The sequence below is a fragment of the Sipha flava genome, unplaced genomic scaffold (assembly GCF_003268045.1).
Source record: "Sipha flava isolate LNK unplaced genomic scaffold, YSA_version1 322_pilon_pilon, whole genome shotgun sequence".
Lineage (NCBI taxonomy): Eukaryota > Metazoa > Arthropoda > Insecta > Hemiptera > Aphididae > Sipha > Sipha flava.
This window is the reverse complement of record NW_020273006.1, coordinates 95,288-108,429: the sequence shown is the minus strand read 5'-3', so window position 1 is coordinate 108,429 and position 13,142 is coordinate 95,288. Positions and strand designations below refer to the sequence as shown.

At 30.9% G+C, this 13,142-nt stretch overlaps 3 protein-coding genes across 4 annotated transcripts in view; 2 read left to right on the top strand and 1 right to left on the bottom strand.

Annotated features, from left to right (window-relative positions):
* The window catches only part of LOC112686674, a 10,410-nt gene extending 8,851 nt beyond the window's left edge, over window positions 1-1,559 (top strand). Inside the window, exon 2 of the mRNA XM_025559069.1 lies at window positions 1,475-1,559. Coding sequence (XP_025414854.1) covers window positions 1,475-1,490 — 16 coding nt within the window. The 3' untranslated portion in view covers window positions 1,491-1,559. The remainder of the gene's footprint in view (window positions 1-1,474) is intronic.
* The window catches only part of LOC112686673 (peroxidasin homolog), a 26,707-nt gene extending 24,952 nt beyond the window's left edge, over window positions 1-1,755 (bottom strand). Inside the window, exon 1 of the mRNA XM_025559068.1 lies at window positions 1,535-1,755. Coding sequence (XP_025414853.1) covers window positions 1,535-1,755 — 221 coding nt within the window. The remainder of the gene's footprint in view (window positions 1-1,534) is intronic.
* A 5,108-nt stretch (window positions 1,756-6,863) lies between these two features.
* LOC112686682 (WD repeat-containing protein 35) lies at window positions 6,864-13,076 on the top strand. 2 transcript variants are annotated; one of them, XM_025559085.1, is made up of 22 exons: window positions 6,864-7,027; window positions 7,104-7,388; window positions 7,457-7,559; window positions 7,637-7,797; window positions 7,851-8,004; window positions 8,065-8,210; window positions 8,357-8,575; window positions 8,637-8,775; window positions 8,891-9,019; window positions 9,092-9,195; window positions 9,251-9,414; window positions 9,487-9,733; window positions 10,277-10,455; window positions 10,802-11,005; window positions 11,086-11,238; window positions 11,335-11,527; window positions 11,597-11,776; window positions 11,844-11,964; window positions 12,029-12,157; window positions 12,271-12,431; window positions 12,501-12,610; window positions 12,710-13,076. In XM_025559085.1, exons 1-22 carry the CDS (start codon window positions 7,004-7,006, stop codon window positions 12,888-12,890), a joined length of 3,486 nt encoding a protein of 1,161 aa, XP_025414870.1. In that variant the 5' UTR covers window positions 6,864-7,003; the 3' UTR covers window positions 12,891-13,076. The 2 variants fall into 2 exon arrangements, with proteins under 2 accessions (XP_025414870.1, XP_025414871.1); XM_025559086.1 differs by lacking the exon at window positions 12,710-13,076 and having other exon boundaries at window positions 12,488-12,604.
* The last annotated feature ends 66 nt before the right edge of the window (window positions 13,077-13,142 follow it).

Here is a 13,142-nt window from a genome sequence, read left to right as displayed (position 1 = left end):
AAAAAAAAAACACACTGAATTCGATTTAACAACGACGAACTAGGCGTGTTACGTATACCTATATCTAAGGTTTTTTTTTTAGTTTTAAACGAATCATGTTATACGTATAAACGGCTATAAACTGAGTTTACATTTCTTATACTTAATTTAAGATTGTCAAGTGTCCTTCTCTTATGAAATTGAAATTAAATAAAAACGCAAAAAAGATGAATTTATGAGATATCGTAGAGTGCAAACTTTGTGACCGACTGACAACGTTCTCAAACCAACACCTATTGAACAACCCCCCAAAAAATGTCGAAAAATATATCACCTACGCCTAAAAGATAATTAACCGATAATATCTGCATATATTAATCACTACCAGGAAAAGAGGGTTTTTGGGATCTAAAAGAAGAAACCGTTCAACAAACGAATCACTTTCGTCTATATTCCACGTCTATATAACTACAAAACTTCCATAATTATTTCAAAAAAATATTTTTTGACACTAGTCATATTCCAAATAAAGACAGCCATTAAACGTTATATAAATGAATATATTATGATTTATAAGCTATAATAAACGATAGTTTTGAAATTAATTCATGTGATACTGTTAAATAACTTGATTTTGACAATAGTATACATGCAAACATACAGCAATCGGACCTTAATTTCTATGGATGCGCTCCCAAAAATCTAGATTCATACATACTGAACATACTACACGTGCAGTTGACTAAACTATAACCTTTACGCTCGACCCTTAAATTCTATCTTTTCCAGTGAATACTTTAGTAACCCCTTGACGTGATAAATTTTTCATAAAAAATCAATGTAATAACTCACTCTTACGGCATCTTATTGAAATATAAAAAACGTAATTTTCGTGGCATTACCTATTATTATTATGATCAACATTATCGATTAAACTGCAGTGGTATACGATGGTATATCATTTTTAATCCCGTCCATTAGCGTAATTAGTGGATCAACGGTTACGAGATTTTCACCAGCAATCCATGGATCTCTCGATAGTTCATGGAGTGCAGGTTCTGATATTTTTTCAATTAATATAAAAACATTATTTTTTAATTAACTATATTATTACAAACCGTAATGATAGTAATACTTTTTCGAATAGCATTAAAATACCAAATAATAACCAAACTCATCGATAGTCATACCGATCTATTTGGTTTTGAGTTCGCTTAATTTTAGAGTTCCAGCTTTTAATCCTCGTAATGTATTACATTCCCTTCCATATCATTTTTTGCTTTAGGAACTATCCTACATGTGATGAACAAAGAGAACAAAAATTCATCATTTCTATAGAGCGAATCTAAATCAACTACTTTTTATGTAATATTTGCTACATGTAATTATTTTTAATATTATACTGGTTTTATGTCCGTTACCTTTAATAATATAATTAATAAATCACTAAAATGCGAAATCAAAGATTTTTCTATTTTTTTTCTTTTTTTCTAAGGAGCGAGTGTGCTTAATATATTTTAAAGAACCGAAAAGAGGTTAAGAACCACTAACTTACAGTATAGTGGTATCCTCGGATATGGCACCGGGTATGCGGTCGAACTGCTGGAACATGCATCGCACGGTGGTCTTGAAGCACATACACTTGGCCGGGCATTCGGCACGGACCGCGGTAAACGACAAGGATGACGCGATCAGGAACAGGAGCAGGAGCGTCGTCTTCGACGCGGCGGCGGCGGCGGCACGGTGCCGGAGGACGAGGAGCATCGGCCGAGTCATCGTGCGGACTGCTCGGCTGCGCGAGGTCGCGGCAGCGAAATAAAATAACCTATCACTAGGCCGACGCGCGCATGCGATCTATGTGCTGGACCACCCGAAACGACCGCGCGCTCGATTTTCACGGTCGTTTTTCCCGTCTTTCTCCAGTCGAACCACTTTTTTTTTTTTTTTTTTTTACAACATCTTACCGCATGTCATTATGATGTTATTACGAAGATATTACACGCACGTGCGTACTAACATCCGTTTTGCCGAATCGCGGTGTACAGATATTAACGAACTGCAGCAGCAGCAACATTTGTGATGCACACATGCGTCCGAGGAAACGTGAACGTGAATTATACGATAAGCCGAGCCGCGAAAATCAATGTGATTCACACACAAACGGGCACAACTCGGTAAGCTTCCATTGCGCTCATCACACGCGGTCGCGTCCCTTCCGTCGTCGTCGGTCGAAGATCGAATTTCGTAGACTCCGAAAAGCAGCACCGCTACCAAACGGTTCCGGGACGAAATCAATTAATTTTACTTTTATCAGACCCGGCAGAGATGATACGCACGACGGTTTCATTTAATTGAAACGGCGCGCATGTTGCGTACTATGGTCCGTATTAAAACGTAACACGTTCCTGCGGTGTCGTCACCGTAGAATGTGTGACGAAGAGGGGTCGTGATGATGAATCGCTGCGGTGTCCGAATTCAAGTGGTACACGAAGACCTCGAATGACACTAAGCCCGTATCCGATTTCTCCAAGTTCTCACGTTTAAGCATACACGCGCTATACGGGTAAACATAGACGTAGTTTTTATTTTTATAAATTTTACGACGCTGTGTTGGGTCCGACCATTATCGTAAATGACGGTACACAGATATTCATAAGTGAGCGCGGAGATTTGGCTATTTCTCTTTGTTCTCGCGAACGATTCTCGAAACACGTTGGTCCATTGCTGAGCAGTAGCGGATTTAGCATTGTGGGGCCCCTAAGCCTAATCACTCTGCTCCCCCCCCCATATCACTTTACTAAGGAACCAACAATATTTGGTCTAAGCCCTTCTCTTCAAATTTTATTCAGTTTTTTTATCAAAAAAAAATATTAAATCTTAAAATAGAAAACTTCTGAAAATATTTCATGTCTATTATTTTACTTCAGATACCATTATTACCAGTACAAATAAACAATGCTTATACAGTCACATAACGGAAATATTAATAGCCGAATATGAAAATACCTATACTTGGATAGTCGGATGTTCCCAATAAGTACATAGGTACTAATAACTATAAAAAAGTAACTAACTGTAATTATTCTATTACAAATGAAATAGTTTCAAAAATAATAATTGTAATATTCTTACTATAACCTATAGGTACGCATCATACAATGTACATATTAATTATTTATATTATTAGAACTTTTTAAAATTATTCTTATTCATGTTTATATGACAAATATAAATAAAAATATATTAAAATAAATATACCTAATAAATCAATAATAACGCTTAATTTTATAAAAAAAAAAGCTACCCTCCCAAAAAAGCCGTCCTAGGCTATAAGCCTTTAAGCCTCCCTCCTAATCCGCCACTGGTGCTGTACAGTTGTAATATTTTCTAACAGTGGGTCCTCGGTGGGCATTGTACGTCTGCAACAGCGCCGATTTAGATCGTGTTCATGTAGGGCATTAGTATTTGCGCTGGTTTAATATAGACTTTTAAGATACGTTCCTTGCGTGCGTTTCGATCAGTCTAGCTTTTACAGACAGGTCAGACAAGTCATTTGCAGCGAGTTCGACGTTTCGTTATTGCCCTAAATGTGTAAACTCTCCCGAGTTGTTTTAAATATTATTGTTACACTATGAATTGGCTACAGTAAAAATCGACAAAAGCCCTTTTTCTTAGAAACCGTCCAATTATACCTGGGAAAGTTTACATGTTCCCGTCAGGTTATGCAGAAGTAGATTTACCGGGGTAGTTTACAGGTCATTAAAATCGGGCAAGTTTACCATAGCCGGGGCCAAAGCCCATTATCTACAAGGATACCCTCAAGGATGGGCCGAGTTTCGATGTTACCGATACGTCGACACCCTGGCCGTGTGTACGTCCTACCTAAACGTTCTCAGCGATAAAAACGGTCCGGTTTTTCTGTTGCGCCCAATGCGTTTTGCTTCTCGGATCGCACGTGTGCTTTTTGTCTGTTTACAATGGCCACTGCTATAATACACGTACAGTGTGTACACTAACTCGATTGGTATTGATGATCGCTCGATGTATACCACTACTGCAGAGTGTTATTCCATCCAATCGTTAAAACGATTAATGTTTTACGGCATGTTGAACGAAGAGTTTAACTGGAAAACGTTCTTATGGATGTAGACGTTGTTGCCGCACTTTATCCTATAACAATAACATCCATCGTGCATAAACGACGCGTCCGTTTGACTTCCAAAGTTTACATTATAATATTATGCGTGCACGCAGCTGCAGCAGTAGATTCACGTGTTAAATACGGTTACAAAATAATAAACTTTGAAAAATAATTTATATCCTTGCAATTGTCGAACAATAATTGTGATCGTGTTACGATTGTATTATACATATAATATACAAGTATAATATTATTAGTGGTTGGTATAAAATATTACACATATGTTATAAGATTTATAAAAATACAATATTATTATGACGTTTGTATACTATTCAGCGAAAAAAAAATCGAATTTACGAAAAGGAAACGCTACAAAGCTTATCGAACACACTATCTATTGACTATTATGAAAATCTCAACATAATACTAAAAAAAAAAATACCTTTGCGCCTCTGCAATGTAATAATTAGAATAATAGATTTTCTGTGTAAAAATTATTCGTTATGATTATCACAGTACACCATATATTAGTCAGATAAAAAATATTAATTAATTGATAAAAATGTTTTCTACAATGCTTTGTTTAATACTCCAACACGTGATGTTTTTACCACACTATCTACATATAAACATACTTGTTATATGCAATAAAGCATTACTTCGATATTCAACGTTGAATATTCGTGGAAAGATGAGTGCGCAAAGGTTAGGTAGACAATAATTAACGAGTAATATTGTAATTTTTTCGAACTTACAGTATTTCGCCTTAACATTATAATATTATATTGTGATGTAACATCGAAGAATAAAGATATTTTAATAAAACACAAATGATGAATGAAGTCTACTATGAAGAATAGAAAATTAATGAGATAACAAACGAGGCATTATTATTAATTAATTTAAGTAGGTGTACATTATTATGACGTAAAATATATGACGATGCGTAAATTACAAGCATGTTAAATTAAGTCTGTAATAACCCAGCGCGCATGGTACACATAAATTTATATTTTATATACGTAAAAGTCATGTTTCAAATCATTTTTTGATTCCTTAAATAATGAATTAAAAATAAATCTGTCAAAGACGGTTTTATAGGTGTATTATTATGTACAAAAAATATAACTAAATACAGAATAACAAAATAATAATAATAATAATTAAAGTAATAGTTTAATTTAACTGTAACGTGTTAAACAGTAGACAAATGCATAATAAAAGGTTCGAAAAACGTACCATGACTTACGGTCAAAAATTATTATAAATATCATTGTGATTTAAAATATGTATACTTTAAAATTGTTATGAAAATTTAAATACTTTGTTATTAATGAATTTCCTTAAATATTTGACAGTAAAAAATATATTTTACACAAACCTATTAGGTATGTTAAATTTTCTCCTTTTTCTTTCTCTTTGAGTTCGAGTTTTAAATGATGCGAATAAGATAATTATTTGAAAATAATATAAATGTAAATTGTTTCTTAATTATTCAGTTCATTGGTGGTATGTTAGTAGGTAGGTAAGTAATAAGTTATTAATAATAATAAATATAAGAATATGGATGAACCTTCATTGTTGGATCTACGTGATACGAATATAATGTAATTCATAAAAAAAAATTAAATTCATAGTCTGTGGGTTGTGTTTGTTAACATATGAGTATAGTAGGCCCTATTTTTATGTGCACCTCGACACACAATGTGCACTACGGTTTTAACGTGTGTGCACTATGGTCTACAAAACAAAAATTAAATAATAAGCCAACTACTAGGAAATATGAGTATTATTGAATTTTTTAAAATTTAAGGCATATATATATATATATAATATATTCCTTTTTCTAAGACAATAGCGAGACTAAATTTTCATTTAAAGCAGTAAAATCAAGTGTGCAGTCCGAAATTGTACAAATAATAGGCTCTGAAATATAGTAAGTAATTTCATATTGAAACAAATCGAGTTTCAATGTAAAGTTGGTACCTTTTTGACGATATCTTTATCGACACAACCGTAGTTGTAATTTTCTGGAATAGCTTTATACTTATTTTGTTACTTATTTTGTTATTAAATGAGATTAAAACTATTTTATCGTAAATACACTGAATTGAATTCTACAAAACTCTTCGTGGGCTTCAGCCGTTCGTACAATGCATTGTTTGTTGGTCTACGTTTTAGATTACGTAGAGATACATATACGCCCCAGAATAAAAAATTGTATCGAATTCGGTGTCACTAAGCACGAGGAATTAATATATTTTTAATTAATAAGGTCGACGACACCGCGCATTGATGTTTCTCATATAATTAATATGTCATAAGCCTAAGAGGAAGAGAGTTGTCAATTAATTTGTTTATACCGTATCACAGACATGAGTTATTAGTTTCAATGTTTCATAATATGCTTCAAAGGCGTTCATGCACATGTCTCATCGTTGTGTGAGGTGGTATAGGATAAAATAAATAATATTTTTATTATTAAAATTTTAATTTATTATTTTTGTCCCCCAGTGAAAATTCCTTAAAATATTCACCGTTGCATCCCAATTATTATTGTTTATTGTACAATATTTAGAATTTGTCTTAAACATAATTCATTTGGGATGAAAAATGCGATGATTTTATTTTATTTTTACGAATTCTCCCTTTATAATTGTGAAAATCGGTCAAACTTTTGAAGATTATGATTTTCGGAACTTGGTTGACGCCGCGACGTATGTGATACAAAGAGATAAGCATTTGATAACTCTTATCGACATCGACCGGTTCCCAAACAAGAACAACGTACCGAGGATTATTTAAAAAAAAAACGTCTGCAAGACACGAAAAATTATGGTGTACGTTTGAAATCGTCGAAGAACGTTTGCGATTTATTTCACCATGCTCATATACTTAAGCAAAAAAGTTGGTTTTGCGTTTTAAGCCCGTCCGCATGCATAAAGGATGTTTATAAACGTGGGAAAGTTATTGTTTTGTTTAGATCGCTATACCGAACAACACGAAAATCAATTGCCTCGAATGGAATTCGAGTCAAGATTGTATTGCAGTTGGTGGAGATGATGGCCTTTTGAAAATATTGAAAATCGATTCCGGAAACTCGGCAGATGGTAAGCCTAAAGGATTGGCAGGACAAGCCAACTTGTCGATAAATAAAACACTCGAAGGACATTCTGGTAGTGTATTAGCCATTGTTTGGAATGAAAAACACAATAAACTAACATCAAGCGATGAAAACGGCTTAATCATTGTTTGGACTTTGTATAAAGTATGTTGTTTTACTATTGGCTCCGTTTTAGTGCTTTATGTATTTATCAATTATTTATTATTTTGTAGGGAACATGGCAAGAAGAAATGATCAACAATCGTAATAAATCTATTGTTAAAGGTATGGCATGGAATGGTGATGGTGAAAAAATTTGTATTGTCTATGAAGATGGTAAGTATTTATGGTTTTATTTCATTTATATTTAATATATTAACAACATTTATTAAGCTTATAATATTTTGGTCTAGGCGCTGTTATTGTTGGTTCAGTTGAAGGTAGTCGAATCTGGGGCAAAGAATTGAAAAAGTTGATGTTGACCGGTGTCCAGTGGTCTCCAAATTCAAAATTTCTTTTGTTTACCATTAAAACTGGTGAAGTTCATTTATATGACAGCGATGGAAATTTTGTAGTAAGTACCATTATAATAATGAATAGATTTTATAATTTCTTTTATGATTTTAGTCTAAATTAGGTATTGCATGTCTACCAATATCTTCAAATAATGCGGTGATTTCTGCTTGTCATTGGCTCGGCAGAGATATGAAAGGCTCCCCACAATTAGCCATAGCGTACAAATCAAGCCATGTGCAGTTGATGAGAGATCAATATGATATGAGTAATTTATTTTGAGTAATTATTATATTACTAATTTACTTATGCTAATAATATAAAATAGATCCAGTGGTTTTTGAGTGTGACATGTCAATAGTGGCTATCAAATGGAATCATAACGGCAATGTACTGGCATTAGTTGGTTCGTTAGTAGTGGATGGAGATGTTAAAGAGTCCAATGTTCTGGAACTATATTCTCCTTTTGGTGAAGTAAGTTTTAATCATAATATAACATACTATGAGTTTCATGATTAATTAGTAATTTAATTTGCACCACAACACTGTTTTAAATGAATTAATCCTTATTGATTGTACATGTGTAATTATTAGTATTATTTTTTTTTTTTTGTTTTTAGCATTTGAGAACTCTAAGAATTCCTGGATTCATGGTCTCTGCTTGTTGTTGGGAAAGCACATCTTTACGTATCACTCTAGCCATTGATAGTTTTGTTTATTTTGCCAATGTACGATATGATTACCCATGGTGTTACTTTGCTGGCACTATTGTTTATGCATATAGAAATTATGAAGAATCTGTTACAGATATAACATTTTGGAATATTAAGAAAAATGAAGTATTTATTTTAATTTTATAAAGCCCATCCGATTATATAATATTTTTCCTCTATGATTTAGTTTTATCACACAAAATATGATTCTTTGCTATGTATGGATGCTTATAAAGATTATTGTGTTCTTGCTGTACGGAATAATAATGATCCATCTAAACCCTGTAGTCTCATTATATGCAACAATATCAATACTACAGTTGATTGTAAGTTTTGTTATAAAACCTCAGATGTATAAATATTGTTATACTCATTATACTTATATAATGTGTATAAACCTTGACATTGTAGTAGAATTAATTGTGGTATTGATTTTCATAGCAAAACATATCAATTTTGAACCAATATGGATTGCAATTAATGGTACTCATGTGATTGTTTCATCATTTACAAGTTTTATGATTTGGCAATACTCTGTTCCAAAATCACTTTCTGCATCCATACTTAACAGTAAATCATTAATTTATATGACAAAATTAATAAACTCTAAGTATGTACAAATTTAATTTTCTTATTTTTTAGCTAAACGTAAGAAAGTTAAAATGATTCATATTGACGATACACCTTCTGGAATTGATGAACTCACACAAGAATCATCAGATTTCAAAAGCTTATCTTTCCAAAAGGTAAATTTATAATAATACTGTTAAAAACAAAATTAAATATTTAAATGGTGTTTAGGAAACTAAGGATCGTATAACTTGTATAACAGCTAGTGATCAATATCTATTTATTGGCAGAGAAAGTGGTGCTTTGCAAAAATACTCATTGCCACAGGTGGCTTTAGTGGAAAGAAAAATTTTAGCATATAAACCCTATAAATTGGCATTAAATTCTAATTCTAAGTAAGCAGTAAGGTTATATTGTTTTTATTTATTGCATAAAAAAAATTGATTATTTTATTTATTTTTATTTAGACGATTGGCTGTAATTGATTCAACTGGTATATTGACACTTTTAGACATCTCTGAAGATAATTTAGTTTCTGGATCAACTAGTTCTGAAGTTCCAAATTCTTTTCAAAGGAGAGATGTATGGACTATGAAGTGGGCATCTGATGATCCTGAACTTTTAGCAATCATGGAGAAGACACGAATGTATGTCATAAGAGGATTTCATCCTGAAGAACCTATTAGCACTTCAGCTTATATTGCTTCATTTGAAGTAAGTTAAAACTATTAATAACTACTGTCATGAAACAAATAATGAACCAATTCTGGTTTAGGTTTAATTTTACTATGTTTAATTAATATACAAAACCATTGATTATAAATACTTATATTTTACTTATACTTTTATTAGTAATTATAATCAATGATAAAACTAAATAGGTACAAATTAAAACATAGAAGTATAAGAAAAATTATATGTGAAACTACGTAATTATTAAATAAAAAATGTATAATTGTATACTAGCAAATAGTAATATAAAATGTTCTAGTAAGAAACAATATAACAATTGACAACAATATATATTTTTCAAACAATCAAGTTATTATAAAATTATATTTTGTTTATTCTTCTTCTGGCATTTATTACTCTAAGAGTTTTCGCCATCATCACTTTTATCATAAATTGTTTGTATAAGAAAAATTTAGTTATGTTGATTATAGTCAATATTTATATTATAATAATCATGTTAAAAAAATAATAACATACTAAGAGCTTAAATATTAAAGTATATATTATTTTAAATTTTATTTTAAGAATTTAGAAATTCAAGCTGTTATGCTTGATGAAATTATCCAGTCTCCTGATAACCCATCTCTTGATTATATTATTACTTTGGAAACTAAATCGTTAAGGGACACAAGACAGTTATTAGAAAAAGTCAGTATTACTGAAGCAATCAAATTTATCAATGATAATCCACATCCAAGACTTTCGTAAGTATTTTTATCTTTTTTTTGTTTTACTTTTATCAATTACAGTTTATAACAACAAAACTAATCTATAATAAAATATTTATAAGCTATTTATATTTTCTCTATACTTGTAACTTTATCTATAATATCTATTGATATAGAATTTGCATATTAATTATGATTAAAATTACATTTTTTATTTATGTTCTGTTAGCCTAAATGTTTTTAATTTTCTTTCTACTTATACAATTATTTACTATTACCTTTAATTAAGTATACATAAGTATACTTAATCAATGCTATTACATTATATTATTTTATAACAATCATTAATTGATTATTAATGTAATTAAATTCTTATATTTAGGAAGTTATTAGCTGAAGCATCATTACAAGCTTTAGATCTTACAACAAGTGAAACAGCATTTGTTCAGTGTCAAGATTATCATGGTATAAAATTAGTAAAACAGTTGGGCAACATACATGATGTTCAATTAAAACATGCTGAAGTAGCTGTATATTTTGGAGATTATGCAAAAGCTGAGAAATTATATATTGAAGCCGATCGAAAGTAAGAATTTATAAATTTTCATAATTAAAATGTTATTTTAGGAATTGATCCTTTGATGTATTTCTTATAAATATTTATAGAGATTTAGCCGTTATTCTATATCAAAAACTTGGAAATTGGTTTAAAGTTGTAGAGCTGTTAAAATCAAGTTCTTCGCTAGTCGGAATATCTGGCCTCACAATGAATTTGGCATGGCAAGGAATCGGTGATCATTTCCTAGACAATCAACAATGGTATGTACTATAGAAAAAAAAAGATTACATAATATAGTAAATTCAGCGTTTTAAACTAAATGTTATGATTTTATTTGATGTTATTTAAATATCCAGGGACTTAGCAGTTGAATACTACAAGAAAGCTGATAACCCAGAAAAGCTTGTTGAGTGTTATATAATGCTTAAGGACTATGAGTCATTAGCATCCCTCGCCAAAAGTTTACCAGAAAATCATCCGTTATTAGAAACTATTTCTGTGTTTTTCATCAATAGTGGAATGGTCGAAGATGATTCTTCAAACCAAAATGTATGATGAAACATATTTACTATTCTGTTGTTCATTCAAAATAATGAAGAAAAAATTTAATTGTATTAGTTTTCCAAACGGATGTTGACGACCATTGAAATTGACACTAGTAAAATAAATGAACACATAAACAATTTGAATAATTCAAACCGAGATCAATGGCTAGAAAATGTGAAAGGCTTGTTGACAGTGGTTTCCAAGTGCATAAATGGGGAACGATACATGGAGGCTGCCCAATTAATATTTGCTGTAATAACAACATCAACAGCTATCTTTGTTAACTATGTTTAACTTTTGTTGTTTGATATACTTTTAGATTGTTTGTCAAGAAATTAAATCAGATATACAACCAAACATCATACGACAGTTATCTACAGCAGGTGCTCTATTAATTGAAGAGTACAAAGATAGAAACGTCAAATCCACTTTGTCAGATGGTATTAGACTGTAAATATTTGTTTTAATCAGTTTCATTTATGATTATATTTGTTCGATATTTAGTCGATGAAGTGGTAATTAACGATTTCAAAGCCATACCATTTAAATCCCGTGCCGAAATTATAGCAAACAGTTGGCGTATTGTAGAATCTATACATTTTTTAATACTTGCCCAAAAACAACTTTACAATGGTAAAAATAAAAAAATAAATTCAATTTTGTCTTAATTATTTTTAAATTTATATTTTACACTTATGTGATTCATTAAGTTATAGTAAATACAACTTTATTTCATTTTTTTTTAGGAGACTTTCGTTTAGCCCTGTGGACATCGTTAACTCTTCGCAACTATGAAGACTTATTGAACAATGAACAGGTGTATTCAATTATAGCATTAGCGGCAATAGCAAACAGTTCATTCAATATTGCATCTAGAGCTTTTATGAAACTTGAAACCATTGCCACGGTAAAAAATTAATGTTTAGCAATTTACTAATCATGTCCAATATTGTAATCATTCAGTTTTATTTTGTAGAAAAAAAATTATAGTCAATTGTCGTTGATTATATTTAGCAAATATCCTCCTAAGGATGATGTGACATTATCTATTCAATGTTATAGCTGTTTGAATAATTTTCCTGCTTGGTAAGATTTTTCTTGTGTTACCAAATGTTTAGTTATCAGTAAAAACAATGTTTAGCAAGTGATTTATCTTACACAGATTTCATTTGATGTTTATTACAGGTCGTTGAAGTGTCCACAATGTAAAACCAAACCAGAAGCAAATATTGTTTCGGGTCAACCACTGACTGATATCAAATCGGTTTGGTGTTGTAGACAATGCAAACGTAATGCAACAACTACAGACATGGAACCATTAAATTACTGTCCTCTGTGTAGAAAAGAGGTCATTCTTACCTTTTGAATTGTTTTACATATTTATATATTAGATTTTTTCATTGTGCACATGACACTTTTGAATGATTTTTATATTCATTCTAATTAAATGCATTCCGTCCAGTATAAAACTAATACGCACTACTATAAGACTGAACAATATTTATTTGTGAATTAAATATATTAATTCAATAAACAATAATAATAATATTTATATATATATAGTTTTTGTTTACTTAGATTCAAATAAGATTATCAATATTAATTACATTTTTTATTG